The sequence below is a fragment of the Oncorhynchus mykiss genome, chromosome 14 (assembly GCF_013265735.2).
Source record: "Oncorhynchus mykiss isolate Arlee chromosome 14, USDA_OmykA_1.1, whole genome shotgun sequence".
NCBI classification, from domain to species: domain Eukaryota; kingdom Metazoa; phylum Chordata; class Actinopteri; order Salmoniformes; family Salmonidae; genus Oncorhynchus; species Oncorhynchus mykiss.
Window position 1 is genome coordinate 11,024,981 of NC_048578.1, and position 17,768 is coordinate 11,042,748.

General features: G+C 43.0%; 1 protein-coding gene across 1 annotated transcript; it reads right to left on the reverse strand.

Annotated features, from left to right (window-relative positions):
* Positions 1-217: 217 nt before the first annotated feature.
* Positions 218-15,991, reverse strand: LOC110488786 (cationic amino acid transporter 3). The gene is made up of 12 exons (XM_021561171.2): positions 15,835-15,991; positions 4,787-5,208; positions 4,199-4,360; positions 3,809-3,980; positions 3,445-3,563; positions 3,131-3,353; positions 2,641-2,780; positions 2,431-2,533; positions 2,125-2,354; positions 1,708-1,874; positions 1,341-1,449; positions 218-1,058 (listed from the first exon to the last, which is right to left on the reverse strand). Exons 2-12 carry the CDS (start codon positions 5,151-5,153, stop codon positions 916-918), a joined length of 1,935 nt encoding a protein of 644 aa, XP_021416846.1. The 5' UTR covers positions 5,154-5,208; positions 15,835-15,991; the 3' UTR covers positions 218-915.
* Between the last annotated feature and the right edge of the window lie 1,777 nt (positions 15,992-17,768).

Sequence of the window (17,768 nt, forward strand, 5' to 3'; positions counted from 1 at the left end):
CTTATTATAGGTGTCCTTCAGTAGTGTTTTTTGTTATTGCAGTAATTCAACCATGAAGGCATGATTCATGCAGTCTCCTCTGAACAGTTGTTGTTGAGATGTGTCTGTTACCTGAACTCTGAAGCATTTATTTGGGCTGCAGTTTCTGAGGCTGGTAACGGTAATGAACTTATCCTCTGCACCGGAGGTAACTCTGGGTCTTCCTTTCCTGTGGCGGTCCTCATGAGAGCCAGTTTCATCATAGCGCTTGATGTTTTTTGCGACTGCACTTGAAGAAACTTCCAAAGTTCTTGACATTTCCCAGATTGACTGACCTTCATGTCTTAAAGTAATGATGGACCGTCGTTTCATTTAGCTTCTTTTAGCTGTTCTTGACATAATATGGACTTGGTCTTTAACTAAATAGGGCTATATTCTGTATACCACCCCTACCTTATCATAACACAAGTGATTGGCTTAACCACATTAAGAAGGAAAGAAATTCCACAAATTAACTTTTAACAAGGCACACCTGTTAAATGAAATGCATTCCAGGTGAATACCTCATGAAGCTATTTGAGAGAATGCCATAGGTGTGCAAAGCTGTCATCAATGCAAAGGGTGGTTCCATGTGTGTTTTCCATAGGTGTGATGTATTCACTATTATTCTACTATGTAGAAAATAATACAAATAAAGAAAAACCCTTGAATGAGTAGATGTCCAAACTTTTGACTGATAGTGTACATCCAAAATCCATTTAGCATGTGAGGGTCTCTCTACATTATAGGAATGACCAAATATCAACAAAGGAGAAGACAGTCGGTTGTAGCACAATGCTCCGACAGTTGAAAATGAACACGATGAGACTGTGCACCTGTTCGTCTTGCGTGTTATGTTGTTGGGGCGTTCACCATCTACTCCACCACTATTCTCCTCTAAGGTGTCATCCCTTCCACCTCACTGTCATCCTCTGCCAGGTAGATGGGACTCTTTGATCGGAGGACTGTCTCAAATTTACCACGGTTGGGTGTGGCCTCTGAGCTGTTCTTAATCCCATAACCAAAGTAGATGAGAAAACCTAGGAGAAAGAGAAGGAAGAAAAATTGATTTAAACAGTGAAACTGCAGCATGTCAAAGGTGAACCTCACTGAGACACTGTACTTGTGCCCCCGCACCTCTCGGATTCAGAGGGGCTGGGTTAAATGCGGAAGACACATTTCCGTTGAATGCTTTCATTCAATTGTACAACTGACTACGTATCCCCCTTTCCTTTCTTTGAGAAACACAACATTGAGTAATAATACAGATCGGCACAAGAGCAAGAGGCAAAGCAAAAATAAGGGGTGGGGATCTCACTAACCAATAGTCATCCACACTGCAAAGCGACACCATGTTGGCCCATCCAGCTGCATCATGAGGTAAATGTTGACAAAGATACTGACCAATGGCAGCACTGGGAGCAGGGGTACCTGAGGGGATTCACATTTTTTTGTTTCGTTTCGACATTAACCACAATTAGCAAACACTGGACATAATCAAGACTAACAAGTACAACATCTAATGTTAATTTGCTTTTTTAAAGCTAAGAGCTGATGATTCAATGGAAACAAGTACAGACAGTGGTTTCTAGGAGAACGCGGAAACCTACAGTAAATAGGAAATGGTTTCTCAGGATGGATGAAACAACAATGTGAACTGAGTCATGTGATTGACAACTCCCATCATACTTTAAAGGTGAGTGCCTGTCTGCTCGGGGGCTGTCTCCAGATGATGGCCACACACAGGAAGGCGAAGAAGGCCAGTATGGCACATATGGTGACCCACAGGGGGTGGCCACTCACCACCTCTGCCCCCCACACAGCCAGCACTACGCACAGCAGGGTGAATACCACAGCTACAGAGAAAAAGAGAGATTGTGAACTTCAGCATGTATAGTGGAATCTTAATTATACTTTACAGTTCTTGGTCATACATAATGCAAATGAGAGAATGCATTGAAATTATCAGACAGCTGCTTCCATTTCTAACCAGTATGCCAAACTTATCAAAAAAAGTCTCACTTAAATATGTGGAGCTATTCTGGTACACCCAAAACAGCTTTAAACGTCATCAACACGTCACCCTGACAAAAGGGGGAGACTCACAGATGACAGCGGTAGTCATGTACACGATAAGTCCGGAGGTCTTGGTGGGGACGTCACAGCTGGGCACCAGCAGCATCTTGAGGGTGAACCTCTCCCTGAGGGGCCTGGTCTCCCCCTCCTGGTCAAACTCGTCTCCACTGTCCCCCTCCGCCATGGTTGCCCTCTGCAGACCCACCAGCTCCACCAGCTTCTCACTGGCACCGCTGAGGCCCAGGGTACCCGGCTGGTACCTGAGAACAAATACACATAAAGAGTCAACCCTACGTTGACTGAGAACTCTTTTTAGCCAAGATCCTCTGCACTAACCTGAGGATAAGCACACACACTGCCACTAGTGTGTATGCCAGGAGAGTTCCTATCGACATCAGGTCTACCAGGGCTGCCAGATCAAACAGGAATGCCATCAGCGCTGCAGAGAGAAAGAATCCATTTCAATTCTAAGAAACATAGAGTAGCTGCTAAACAGTTGACAGAAAACTAAGTGTTGGTGCACAGTAAAGCAAGGGCTAAGCTTACCTGCTACAATACCCGACACGATGGTGGCTAACAGGGGGGTCTTGGTTTTTATGTTCATCTTTGAGAGGAAGCGGAAGAGCAGACCGTCCTCAGCCATGGCATAGATTACACGGGGCATGGGGAACATTGAGCCCAGTAAACTGGACAGAGAAAAGACAGAGGGACTCAGACACAGGCAAAGTCATCGCCATCGCACAGAAGTCAGCCATGTCTCTGGACAGTCCACAAACACTGACTGGCCATCAACATTTAACACAAGAAACAAAAAAAGTTTGGTTCATATATTCCACATCATAATTGGTTATTTGCAGGCAAATAACAAACAACAACAAAAAGGAACTGAAAGCACAGCATATGATAAGAAACATCTGTTCAGACACAAAAATAAATGAACTAAAAATAGCCTGCCATCTGGGTGCCTTTCTACCTTTGCTAGAAGTGCACACAAGGCCATGAGAAGTCTCTATGGGAAACGGTCTGTGCCAGTCACCTGGTGGAGAGGGCACAGAGGGAGCCCACAGCCACGATGTAGCGGGCAGGGTCCCAGTGCACATAACTGAAGGCCTCTGGCAGTGGGCTCTCTCTGTTCAGCAGGTAGTAGGGCATCATAAGGGTGAGAGCCGCAGACACCCCGAAGTAGGCAAAGAAACAGATGAGCAGAGAAGCCACGATACCGATGGGGATGGAACGCATAGGGTTCTTGGCCTCTTCACCTGTGTAGATAGAGATGGTTTAAATATGACAGTTGTCAACCACAGAAAAAAAAAATACTCTGGTGTCAAGAGACAAGAAGAAATGGCCTACTTGTTGTTGCGATGCAGTCGAACCCCACAAAGGCGTAGAAGCAGGTTGCTGCCCCAGACAGGACTCCACTGAAGCCAAATGGCGCAAAACCCCCGGTGCCAAACTTCTCTTTAATTATCCTGGACAAAGATAGAGAACTTGAAAATACAGAAAAATGCCCAAGAGAAAGAGTAATCGTTTCACATTTACTCTTCAAGAAGAGAACTGCTACCCCTGATGGCTGCAAAAGCTTTGATCCATTTTTGCACACATACTTTCGTACCCTCTCAATTACTGCATAGGGCCCATTTTAAAACACTACCATTCCTGCCTAATAAAGTACTTTTTCAGAGCTCCCCTGCCCGTCTTGTCTTTGGTGACTCACTCTGGATCAGTGATGTTGGTTGTGTTGACAAAGTCCTCCACAGTGAGGTTCCAGTTGGTACGGTCTCCCTTCACCAGGCCTGAGATGATGACGAAGCCCAGCACCACCAGGTTGACCCCCGTGAAGATCTTGTTCACCAGGGCCGACTCGCTAACGCCAAACGCCAGCAGGCCTGTGTGGGTGTTATCAAAGTGTCAGAGCCACAGATGTGGGCAGCGACCAAGCGCGGCCAATCATAATGGTGCACTGAATGGGCACTCTGCCCTTGCTCTAGGGCAGCAATGAAGAGGCAGCCATAGAAACCTCTCTTTAGCAGCTGTAGTTTCGCTGAGGTTGTGTATAATGCTTTCAAATGTGTTCTGAGTTATGTTAATGAGATGTGAGCCACACCAGTGAGCAGCAAGATCAGGATGAAGGCGAAGAGGTCTGGGTATTCAGCAAGAATCTTCCCAGGGACCTTGATGGACATGGAGGCTCTGAAGAAGTCTGAGATCTTCTGTTCAACCAGGTTGTCAAAGGTGGAGCTCCAGGCCCGAGCAACACTGGCTGTGCCTGAAAGAGGGGGAGAGACTTACAATAAGAGGTTGGAGTCATACATTCAAGGGCTCTTCTGTCACGAGGCAATCCTTCTGAAGGACCAGGCACTTGCTCTGCCTGTAAAACCTCTTCAGCTCACGTCCTCGTCAGAATCTTAATCATTCAGTTTAATTATTCAGCTACTCATAATTGCTGATTATCTCAAATGACTGGCTGGGTATAGCAGTAATATCACTGCAGTTTAAGGAGCTTGGAGTTGTGTGCAGTCACATAGATTTATGTTATCCTTGAACCTCATATCCTGCTTTTACCTTTAAAAACATGTTTTTTGCAACTTTACACAACAACAAAAAAATCAAACATTTCCTGACCATTTTTTAAAATCACTTTGGTTCTTAATTTCAAAAATCACTCATTTTTACTAACCCACTTCTGACTTACCTATGACATAGGAGAGGATGAGGTTCCAGCCAGTGATGAAGGCCCAGATTTCCCCCACAGTCACATAGCTGTACATGTAGGCTGAACCAGTCTTGGGTACACGAGCACCAAACTCAGCATAACACAGACCAGCAAGGACGGAGGAGAGCGCTGCGATGAGGAAGCAGAGCACAATGGCTGGGCCGGCCTTCTCCCTGGCCACCTCTCCAGCCAGCACATAGACACCGGCCCCCAGAGTGGCACCCACCCCCAGGGCAATAAGGTCCAGCGTGGTCAGGCAGCGGGCGAAGTGGCTCTCTTCCTGGTTACAGTCCAGCGCCCGTCGCCGGAGCAGCATCTTACCGAAGGACGCTAGCTTTTCAGCCATGATAGGACAGGTCACCAAATCAAGAGGAGGAGATGGAGGATCTTCTTACAGCCAACTGAGGAAGAGGACAATCTACTGTCAAATGAGAGCGAAGAGTGGTTTGGAGGGACAAGTCCAGACACTACAATCATTATTTTGTAATCGACTACTTTCTCAGAAGCGAGGTATCATATAATCAAATGGGGAGTGAAATGTCAGTCAGAAAAACGCTTCTTCACACATGTAGAGTCGATGCCAAAACTGTATCATAATTCTCTGAGGGTCATTCTGTTTGAATTCAGTCACTTTTTGACCACATGCCTTTTGATTTGAACAAAACTTTCTAAACATATTTGCCCATGGTAGAAGTGGTCAAAAAGTGACTGTGGACATGAATGCGGCAGGGTAGCCTAGTGGTTAGAGCGTTGGACTAGTAACCGCAAGGTTGCAAGTTCAAACCCCCGAGCTGACAAGGTACAAATCTGTCGTTCTGCCCCTGAACAGGCAGTTAACCCACTGTTCCGTCATTGAAAATAAGAATTTGTTCTTAACTGACTTGCCTAGTTAAATAAAGGTAAAATAAAAAAATGCCAAAACATTTAGAAGACAGATGTGCTCAAAGTTGACCAATTTTGCATAACACACCCTACCATAAAGACACCCATGTCTTCATCACTGGATAAGATAAACAGTTGAGTTTGATATCACTAAAAAGCTTACAAACTGGGTTTACACATTTTTTAAAAATAAAAATGGTCATTTTTTATTGTAAGTTAGACCCTATTTTACATCATCTGAAGTGTAGGTAAGCACGACATCCCCAATTGCAACATTAGAGATATGCATCCTTCGTCAATCCCCAATCTCTCTGCTGATCTAACACTGACACTACGTTAACAGTGCTGGGCAATCCAACAGTAACAGAATTGCGCTGAGACTCAGATTTTTCACTTAAAATGTATTCCAAACAAAAACCATTGATTTCAAAGTTAAACAAACCATACAACTCCATGCACAATGACTGCTTTTAACAATTTACACAGAACAGTTTACAGAAACATTTACTGGAAGAACTGTGCATATGCAAAGTTTGGTAACAACATTTCGGTAAAATATTACTCAGTTATTAAATATCTGCAAAGAATTAAGATTCAAAGATGTCTGCCAACAGAATGGTATGTCAGCTGTCACAAGGCATCGTGACTCTGAAAAAAATATATTTTGGAACTACAGTAAGTGAAGTGGATTTACACCCGGTGACAATTGCGATTATGGAATTCCATCATGGGTGCCTGATCTGTACTACACAAAAATGCATAACTATGGATATGAATGTCATTCTCTTCATGGTGATGTATCCCCAAGTGGTACACAAAAGGTATAAATATCCTCATTTGCATATTTGGGTATTATTCTACACACTTGCTATTATTTTAACGAGCTCCACCGCCAAACTTGGTTTGGGCTAGACCGGACCAAACCTGAAGCAATCGTATTTGTCTATGTTTCACAATTTTGGATATTAAAGTACAGCACAGTAGAGTACAGTACTGCACAGAACAGTAGAGTTCAGTAAGGGATAGTTCAGTACATTAGCGTACTAAACTCGTGTACAGCACTCTCCTATATGGTACTGTACTGTGCTGTCCAAACTTGTGAAACATAGACGACTATGATTGGTTCAGATTTGGTCCGGTCCAAACCTGAAACAATTATGGACGTCTATAAAAAATGTAAGAAAAAAATAGTGATTTCGTGATATCTAAATTGGTAGTTACAGTCTTGTCCCATTGCTGCAACTCCTACGGACTTGGGACAGGCGAAGGTCGAGCGCCATGCGTCCTCCGAGACACGACCCTGCCAAGCCGCACTGCTATCTTAACCCGGAAGCCAGCTGCACCAATGTGTCAGAGGAAACACCATCCAGCTGGCGACCGACATCAGCTTGCAGGCGCCCAGCCCGCCACAAGGAGTCGCTAGAGCATGATGGGACAAGGAAATCCCGTCCGGTCAAACCCTCCTTCTCAGACGACACTGGGCCATGGACGTCTATGTTTGGGCCAAATGAAGGCCGTACCAGACGTCTGTGGACGTTGAAATCAAGGTCAGGCTGGACCAAATTCCAACTACTTTTCATCATTCATGGACGTCCGGTGTCAGTTGGTGCTCAGTGGGAGAGGATGCTGATTACAGTAAAATGGGAAGAGAGGGGGCTCATGGGTAGGTGTCAATAAGAGCTGGGAGAGGTGACATTAATTGGAGAGACTTTTCACACTCTTGCTTTGACCACCAGACTACAGAAAACGTATCAGATCAACATGACAGTATGCCAGCAGAAGGGAGGACAGTAGCAGGGGACCCAACTGTGGTTTGTGACAACTATGATTTCCCCATTGTAGCCAATTCAATTGCAGAACTTCTGTTACCAATTCACTTAATTCATAAACAAAACTGATATCAGTAAAACACTACAACTAATTGATGTCTACCTTTACTTGTTCTGTGAGCAGTCATTATCCTTCCTCCTCATGAGGGAGAGAAATGAGAAAATATCTCAAGAGATTCTGCAGTTTTGTATACTTTTTTTGCCACTAGTTCTTAAAGTTGTGCTCACAAGCCAAAAGTGGTCCCCGAAAATTGCTACTGTCACATATGTGCAGATATGTACACCACGTCATTGCATGTGCATCTTGCTAGTCTTCACTGAAATGGCGAGGGGTTGAAGCTCATTGGCTAGAACTCAAATTGCTAGGGGGCTGGCCCATGTGGGGGCCAAATGGTGCAGTACAGCTTCCAGAAAACAAGTTGATTTCAAACTAGGGACTTTGTGGTCAATGTAGGTAATTCTGCTCATAGATTATGCATGTATGAAATACACCGACAAATCTAGCCTAAAGCGGAAGGTTTAAAAAATACTTAGTAGTCGCCAAAGGTCCGGATCATGTCTAATGATGTGGGGTTTTGGTAATGGAATTCCAAGGCACGATTTCTTGAACTTACAGAATGCTGACTTTTTCCTCTTATAAACTAAATATATATATAAAAAAGTGTTGATATTAGTTGGCAGGGGTCTTCACTTCAACATTGTTTTTTGGTATATTTCTAACACCTTTTAAGACTTTCTGGTAGATGTTTTCTAAGACCCCTTTTCCATCTGTTTGACAAGAAATCATAGCGTTTGCTTATTCCACATTTTTAGGATGGAAAATGGTTGAAAAATGTATATATGCCTTAATTTCTCAAAAATAGAAACTCTTAGCTTTCATTTGACATGCTCATATGAACTTCAGATGTTGGTGCTCGTAGGTCCTTTTACATGGAATTTACCTGCTTCTAAAAGGCAGTCTGACTGAATAGTGAATCATGTCAGGCAGCCATTTAGGCCCCGATCACTGGCTGGTAGCCGCTCGAGGAAAGAAAGCCCTGCAGTAGTGCATAGTGCTGACCAGTACCCTGACCTTGGCAGAGACCCATATTGAATCTGAAAGACTGAAAGGGAGGGAGTCAACAACCCCATTAATGTGCAGCCAGAAAAACAAAAATAGGAGAATGAAGAAAATAAATGAAAAGAGAACAGGGTGAAAGGGGGGAATAGCAGGAATGGTAGCATAGTTGGCAAATAAAGCTTGGGAGAGAGAGGGGAATGGAAAAACATGATGAAAGGCCTCTGACTTGACACACCAGACCGATTAAATTTTCAAGAAGCAGACAGATGATCCCAATACAAAGCTGGGTAAGAACTAGAATTGCCCTATCCAACTGTGCCCAAAAAAGGAACTATTCAACAGGAAAAAAATTGCTGTCCAAGCCCACCGTGTGGGCACCATGGTTGGACATAAAGCTCTCCTGTCTGGCAATGGGTCCAGGTCGAAGGGTTGATCCTGGCACACACACACACACACACACCGGAGAGGCCATGCAAGTTTAATCAGGCCAGGTCTGGGCAACACACCTCATCAGGAGGGAGAGAGCATCCATGTTAACTCTGTTTGGCTGACAGGAGACCATGTCTACAGGGGACACAGGCAACTGCATTTCCTACACCCAGATATCATACCCTTGTGGCCCTTGTTCTTAAATCTAGTGTACACACTATAGGCCAGGGCTATTCAACCTGCGGCCAGCAGGCCAGATCTGGCCCGTATATTAATTTATACCGGCCCTTAGATAAATTCTGAACAAAAGATCTGAAAAAAAATCCCTGCCCAAATCTGACATTCAGTGCCAAAAAGACAAGCACTATGGTGGCTGTCTATAGTGTGGTTTCTAGCGCCTATGTGGCATGTTGATTATTAAATCTTCATACGAACTTCTCTCTAGCGTTTGAATGGTTTAAGCTATGACCACATTCCTGAAAGCTACGACTCTCAGGAACACGCATGTGCCTTCCATTTCACTCTCTGATGCTCACAAGAAGGGTGTGACAAACATCTAAAGACTGAGAAAAATTCATTCAAAGAATTCTTCCTTCAGACTGGAATTTGGCATATCTTTGTCTTATTTATTGAGATGCTTAATTAAGCTTTTAATTAGTTACTTTTAATTAAGAAGCTTTTAATGGTTGTTTAAATAAAACAAAAATTATGGTGAGCGAGCATTGCGCCTTTTCCTTTCAATGATGATCAATTGTTTTGGTTGCACCTTAACTGGTGTTGGCTGAGCACACTCCAAAGTGCTATATTGGTGGTAATGCATTGCTTTTTTTTAAAATACAGTTCTTCTGAAGAATAATTGCATGTGCAAAACGTCTGGCATCCGTGCAATTAACTTTTTTACATCTGTCCATGTAAGAGTAAGTTGAATGGCCCTGCTATAGGCTATGAGTTCAACAAACAGGCATCTCAGTCACGAGTTACTACACCCACGGCACTTTCAATTTCCTAACAATTTGACCAGTAACATTTCGCTGACTTTAGGCTGATAGAGATGCAGTCAAAATGGGATTGCAAGGTCTGCCTGGCTTCATGCTGTCATCTACTCGGCGCAGTAGACTGACATACTAGCCAGGCTAAGTTGGGACAATCCAGACTCTGGAATAACAACTATATCAAGCACAGTTGGCCTTTCTCCTCCATTAAGAGGATAATCAACAGTGTTGCATAAGCCTGCTAACCTTCTTAGAGGTGAACAAATAATTAGTCATGATTACGTTTGTGTAGCCTAGCATGACCATGGTGAAATGTGTGGGCTAAACTTCACCACAAAGTCTTTGCAATATGATGTGGGAAATTAATTGCATGTTCTGGTAATTTCTAAGAAGTATTAAAAAATAGAACTGTTTTGGGCCCCCGAGTGGCGCAGCTGTATTTTTATGTTTAACTGTAAAGAGGGCCTCAAGTTAACATTTTGGTCCACCAGCCACTGTATATTAAAACAAATGAGCATGCTTTGTAATGTTCCTAAAACAATACATGCATTACTAGTAAGAAATAAATGTGGTATTTTGTTTCATTTCATTAAATTTGGGGGGGGGGACAAATTTTCACTTGCCCCTTTAACATGCTCCTGAGTGGCGCAGCGGTCTAAGGCACCGCATCTCAGTGCTAGAGGCGTCACTACAGACAACCTGGCTCGAATCAAGACTGTATCACAACCGGACGTGATTGGGAGTCCCATAGGGCGGCGCACAATAGGTCCAGCGTCGTCCGGGTTTGGCCAGTGTAGGCCGTCATTGTAAATTTGTTTCTTGTTGTTTGTTCTTAACTGACTTGCCTAGTTAAATAAAAGTGATACAAAAAAATGACAGGAGATTACAGTCACAGACAGAACAATGAGACAGATATATAAATGTGAAGCATCGGATTGGCATTTGGTAGTGATGAGTGGAAAGCCCAGTGGCCGGTGGTGGGAGAAGATGGAACAAGATAGCAGAATGTCGGCCAAAATCAAATTCTCTCATCAATTAAACATTTGAGTGGACAAAGTTTTGTAGACTTCACCAAAGTTGTATTTTTTATATTTAAATGGAGTGCAAAATGTAGTTACTGCACACTCGCACTTCAGAGTAGGCATTCCCTAACCGAAATATGCAAATATGTGCTAGAACGCACCAATAGGATCTCGCTAGCTCGTGCTTGGCTCTGCCCACCTCCTTGCTTGTTCTGCCCACTATGACTAATTTGTTCCAATGTAAAAAAAAAAAAAAAAGGACAAGCTCTGGTCTATCTTGGTTAGGTAATAAAAATCTTTGTTAGTGGTAAGGCGACTCGAGTCATGTTTGTGCTTGTGAGAATGAGTCTGACTAGTAGCCGTGTTGTCTTCTTTTCCCTAGCATTTGAAACTCAAAACATTGTTCACAAGCTGTTTTTCAATGTAAATAGCCTAGAAACAGTGACAAAGTCTCACTTCAGTAGACTTTCGTTTCAACTAAATTAGACCATTATGCCTATGCTCAGCACTTCAAAAAATAATCCTTCACTCAGCTCTTCACGTGCGCACAGCAGCGCGAGGTGGGATAGGCTATAGTATATAATTCGTAGTTCTTTGACTTTGTGCGTTTACCAGCTATGAAACAACACGGCAGAAATACTCTGAAAACAGCTCCTGCAGAATTGATTTAGCTATTAATGTGATCATACTTCGTATTCACAAATGCGAGTGAAATGCTCGCACTGTGGAGCCCTGACCACTCGCCAATGTGGCAGGTGAAATAGTAGACCTCTAACCTGCAAAATTTAAATCCCGACTGTAAACATAGAAGAACCATTGTAAAGCAGAACTTATGACACAGGAAATATGACCTGGGTGCCAGGACATTTCGGAATTCAACAACGCAATACTGCTGTCTTGCCAAACATGACTACAACTAGAACAAGCTGTTCCATGCTCAGAAGTTCTACATTTCAAGAAAAACAAAGGTTCTACTCCCACTCATTGTTATTGTTTGGAAAAACAACAAAAGGGGAACAATGTGGCCTCCATCAAAGTGAGTGAGTGCTCAGGTTTAGTTTGTACAGCTAAATTAAAAAGGTTCATGATTCAGTTCCAACAATTCAAGGAAACAGGCCTCATTCAGAAGACCTGTCATATCATTTGACAATGGAATGAATCATTGCCAACTTTGGCTAAGGAATGAGACACAGGGCATAATGCTCAATTTGTGGGTGTTTCCATGGTTAATTTCACCAAAAGGCTGAAAGGAGTACTGGAGTGCCATGCTATACTTGGAGGTTATATCTCACAGTATATGACATATTTGATTACACAACATGTCCTCCCAGAGAGCTGTTTGCCTCATCACCCACCATACTCTCAGCCCGGGGGCACTCACAGGTCTCAAGCAGATAATGCACTTGCACAGCCTGTGACTGTCTCCTTGGGTGACACGCCTTCAGGCGGGGTTATTAACTTTCCAGTTACCATAAATTACTGAACACTCAAACGATCCTTGGAACCCTGAAAAAAGCTAGGTGTGGTAGTTCGATTGTTGATTACGTTTTTTGGCTGAAAAAAAAAGCCACAGAAATGTGTAACACCTGGAAAAGACAAGCCTCAGCAGGTACTTGAACATAGTTATACAACATCAAACATACATAGACCCAAGCCTTCCACAATAGAAAGTGTCAGTACTCACTTAGCTGATTAAGTAGCAATGGAATATGCACTCTCTTTTATTGAATATATCAGTTAGAGACATTCAGACTGGTCTCATAGACTAGATGTAACATAGTAAACGTAAATCTGGGAAACAAATTAGTATGATATGCTATGGTGACATAAATTGGTATGTTACATAAGACAGGTAATGTCAGGAAAAAAGGAAAAGGAGGTGGAAATTATAGGCAATTAGCAAGACACCACCAATTAAGGAGTGGTTCTGCAGGTGGTGACCTCTCAGTTCCTATGCTTCCTGGCTGATGTTTTGGTCACTTTTGAATGCTGGCGGTGCTTTCACTCTAGTGGTAGCATGAGACGGAGTCTACAATGGCACATCAATGCGAGCTGTGGCAAGAAGGTTTGCTGTGTCTGTCAGCGTAGTGTCCAGAGCATGGAGGCGCTACCAGGAGACAGGCCAGTACATCAGGAGACGTGGAGGAGGCCAACAACCCAGCAGCAGGACCGCTACCTCCGCCTTTGTGCAAGGAGGAGCAGGAGGAGCACTGCCAGAGCCCTGCAAAATGACCCCCAGCAGGCCACAAATGTGCATGTGTCTGCTCAAACGGTCAGAAACAGACTCCATGAGGGTGGTATGAGGGCCCGACGTCCACAGGTGGGGGTTGTGCTTACAGCCCAACACCGTGCAGAACGTTTGGCATTTGCCAGAGAACACCAAGATTGGCAAATTTGCCACTGGCGCACTGTGCTCTTCACAGATGAAAGCAGGTTCACACTGAGCATGTGACAGACGTGACAGAGTCTGGAGACGCCGTGGAGAACGTTCTGCTGCCTGCAACATCCTCCAGCATGACCGGTTTGGCTGGGGTCAGTCATGGTGTGGGGTGGCATTTCTTTGGGGGCCGCACAGACCTCCATGTGCTCGCCAGAGGTAACCTGATTGCCATTAGGTACCGAGATGAGATCCTCAGACCCCTTGTGAGACCATATGCTGGTGCAGTTGGCCCTGGGTTCCTCCTAATGCAAGACAATGCTAGACCTCATGTGGCTGGAGTGTGTCAGCAGTTCCTGCAAGAGGAAGGCATTGATGCTATGGACTGGCCCGCCCGTTCCCCAGACCTGAATCCAATTGAGCACACCTGGGACATCATGTCTCGCTCCATCCACCAACACCACAGACTGTCCAGGAGTTGGCGGATGCTTCAGTCCAGGTCTGGGAGGAGATCCCTCAAGAGACGCCACTTCATCAGGAGCATGCCCAGGCGTTGTAGGGAGGTCATACAGGCACGTGGAGGCCACACACACTACTGAGCCTCATTTTGACTTGTTTTAAAGGACATTACATCAGCCTGTAGTGTGGTTTTCCACTTTAATTTTGAGTGCGACTCCAAATCCAGACCTCCATGGGTTGATAAATTTGATTTCCATTGATAATTTGTGTGTGATTTTGTTGTCAGCACATTCAACTATGTAAAGAAAAAAGTATTTAATAAGAATATTTCATTCATTCAGATCTAGGAAGTGTTATTTTAGTGTTCCCTTTATTTTTTGAGCAGTGTATAAAAACAACATGCAACAATTTAAGTTTACGGAGTTACAATTCATGTAAGGAAATAAGTAAATTGAAATAAATGATTTAGTCCCTAATCTATGGATTTCACATGACTGGGCACAGGTGCACCCACTGGGGAGCCAGGCCTAGCCAATCAGAAGAAAAAAATGTTTTGCACCAAAGGGCTTTATTACATACAGAATTCCCCCCCAGACGATCCCTCAGGTGATGAAGCCGGATGTGGCCCTGGGCTGGCGTAGTTACATGTAGTCTGCGGTTGTGAGGCCAGTTGGACACACAGCCAAATTCTCTAAAATGATGTTGGGGGCTTATGATAGAGAAATTAACATTCAATTCACTGGCAACAGCTCTGGTGGACATTCCTGCAGCAAGCATGCAAATTGCACACTCCCTCAAAACCATGCTGTTTAATGAGCTTCTTGATATGCCACACCTGTCAGGTGGATGGATTTTCTTGATAAATGAGAAATGCTTACTTACAGGGATGCAAACAAATTTGTGCACAAAATTTTAGAGAAATAAGCTTTCTGTGCACTTGGAAAATTTCAGGGATTTTTTTTCAGCTCATGAAACATGGGACAAACACTTTACATGTTGCACTTGCATTTTTGTTCAGCATTTTAACCATTTAACCCAAAGTAACCCCTAGCCTAGCTAACGTTAGCTAGCATTAGCTATAGGTGGCTAACGTTAATGTTTTCCACAACAAAATGGAATTCGTAACATGATAGATTTAGCAAGTGCATAACATATGGTACGAATTTGAATTCGTAAAATATCATACAAAATGGATGATTGACATCCACAAATCAATATACTATATTAAATGTGTACCACATTTATATACAGAATAATACGATATGCTATGAGACCAGGTTGTATTAACTAGCCAGCTAAAATTATTAATACATTTAAAATGGAGAGCTGCAGGCTTGCACACAACAGTCCGTGTTGGACAAGGAAGAAAAATAAACACCAACCGGATTACAAGAGTACATTGATAACGTTAGATCAAATAGAGAAGGAATGTTCGACACGAATTTAGGTTTACATAATTAGGTTTAGGTTTACATTATCGACACGCTCATGGTTTACATTATTACTAAACTCGTTTACGTTTGGCGAGGTTGGTAAACTAGCTAGCTACCTGATTTACAGCAAGATTAAGTAGACGGTCCATTCACGTGCCAGCCAAAATACCTAACGTTAGCAGTCAAGCCCTATGGTTGAGGGAGACTTGCTAAAACCAAAGAACCGACAGCTGAATTGTCTGAAAAGCTAGCTAGATCCAAACACTCCAGCATGTCTGCCAGACTACGCTAGATAGCTACAAAGAGTCTCGTTAATTCATGCTGGGCATCGCGAAAACGTTGTCCAGCTGACCAACTAGTACTGCCACATTCGATTCAGGTGTTGTTATTCACTATAAATCGCCATACATTGAATTACGTTGAGTTAATTAATTCCTATCGATGAGCACTCGCTTTGGTTCAGACACTTTCTTGGAACATATCGCTAGCAAATACAATCTTCATTCGATGTCTTTTGTATAACAAACATTAGTTAGCTACATACCTGAGGAATTGATCGGCCCCAAAATAAATTGCGATCAGCAAGATGAAAACTATCTGTCTTCCGATTGAACTTTACAGTCCGAAAAAAAGGTGTGACTTGTCGGTCTAAAAACTTGATACAACACACGCTAATATACCGTACCAGTCAAAAGTTTGGACACACCTACTGAGTCAATATTTTTTCTATTTTCTACATTGTAGAATAATAGTGAAGACATCAACACTATGTAATAACACATATGGAATCACGGAACCAAATAAAGTGTTAAACAAATCAAAATATAATTTTAGATTCTTCAAAGTAGCCACCCTTTGCCTTTGACAGCTTTGCACACTCTTGACATTCTCTCAACCAGCTTCACCTGGAATGCTTTTCCAATATTCTTGAAGGAGTTCCCACATATGCTGAGCACTTGTTATTTTTCTCCACTCTGCGGTCCAACTCATCCCAAACCATCTCAATTGGGTTGAGGTCAGGTGACTGTGGAGGCCAGGTCATCTGATGCAGCATTCAATCACTCTCCTGCTTGGTCAAATAACCTTTACACAGCCTGGAGGTTGGTTTTGGGTCATAGTCCTGTTGAAAAACAAATGATCGTCCCACTAAGCGCAAACCAGATTGGTTGGCGTATTGCTACAGAATGCTATGGTAGCCATGCTGGTTAAGTGTGCATTGTATTCTAAATAATTCACAAACTGTGCCACCAGCAAAGCACCATCACACCTCCTCCAAGACACTGCCGTGTCTTTGTGAGACGCAAAGTAGGTGAACGAATGTTCTCCAGATGTGTGGTTCCCACCGTGAAGGTGGGAACCACACATCTGGAGAACATTCGTTCACCTACTCTGCGTCTCACAAAGACACGGCAGTTGGAACAAAAAATCTCAAATTTAGACTCATCCACCAGTCTAATGTCCATTGCTTGTGTTTCTTGGCCCAAGCAAGTCTTCTTATTATATGTCCTTTCGTAGTGGTTTCTTTGCAGGATTCGCATAGTCTCTGAACAGTTCATGTCGAGATGTGTTTGTTACTTTAACTCTGTTACTTTTACCCATTTATTTAGGTTGCAATTTCTGAGGCTGGTAACTAATGAACTTATCCTCTGCAACAGAGGTAACTCTGTGTCTTCCTTTCCTGTGACGGTCCTCATGAGAGCCAGTTTCATTATAGCGCTTGATGGTTTTTGCGACTGTACTTGAAGAAACCTTTAAAGTTCTTGAAATATTCCAAATTGACTGACCTTCATGTCTTGAAGTAATGATGGAATTTCCTTTCTCTTAGCTTATTTGAGCTGTTCTTGCCATAATATGGACTTGGTCTTTTACAAAATAGGGCTATCTTTTGTATACCACCCTTACATTGTCACAACACTACTGACTGGCTCAAACGCATTAAGAAGGAAAGAAATTCTACAAATTAACTTTTAACAAGGCACACCTGCTAATTAAAATGCATTCCAGGTGACTACCTCATGAAGCTGGATGAGAGAATACCAAGAGTGTGCAAAGCTGTCATCAAGGCATAGGGTAGCTTCTTTGAAGAATCTGAAATATATTTTTATTTGTTTAACACTTTTTGGGTTATTACATGATTCCATGTGTGTTATTTCATTGTTTTGATGTATTCACTATTAAAGAAGAAAATAGTAAAAAGAAAGAAAAACCCTTGAATGAGTAGGTGTGTCCAAACTTGTGACTGGTACTGGTATCGTCCGGATACTGTTGTGTTGTTCAGAGGAGCTAGCCAACAACACAGCTAACACAATCACTTCAAATTGAAGCTGAAAAGAATGCAAACTAGCTGCACTTCGTTTCGATTTACCTGTATTCTATTGATAGTTTTTTGTATATATCCATAAAATGAAGATGATTCATGATTGTGACTGGCAGAGAAAAGCTGCCTACCTGTCTTCATTAGTATGGGACAGCTGGAGA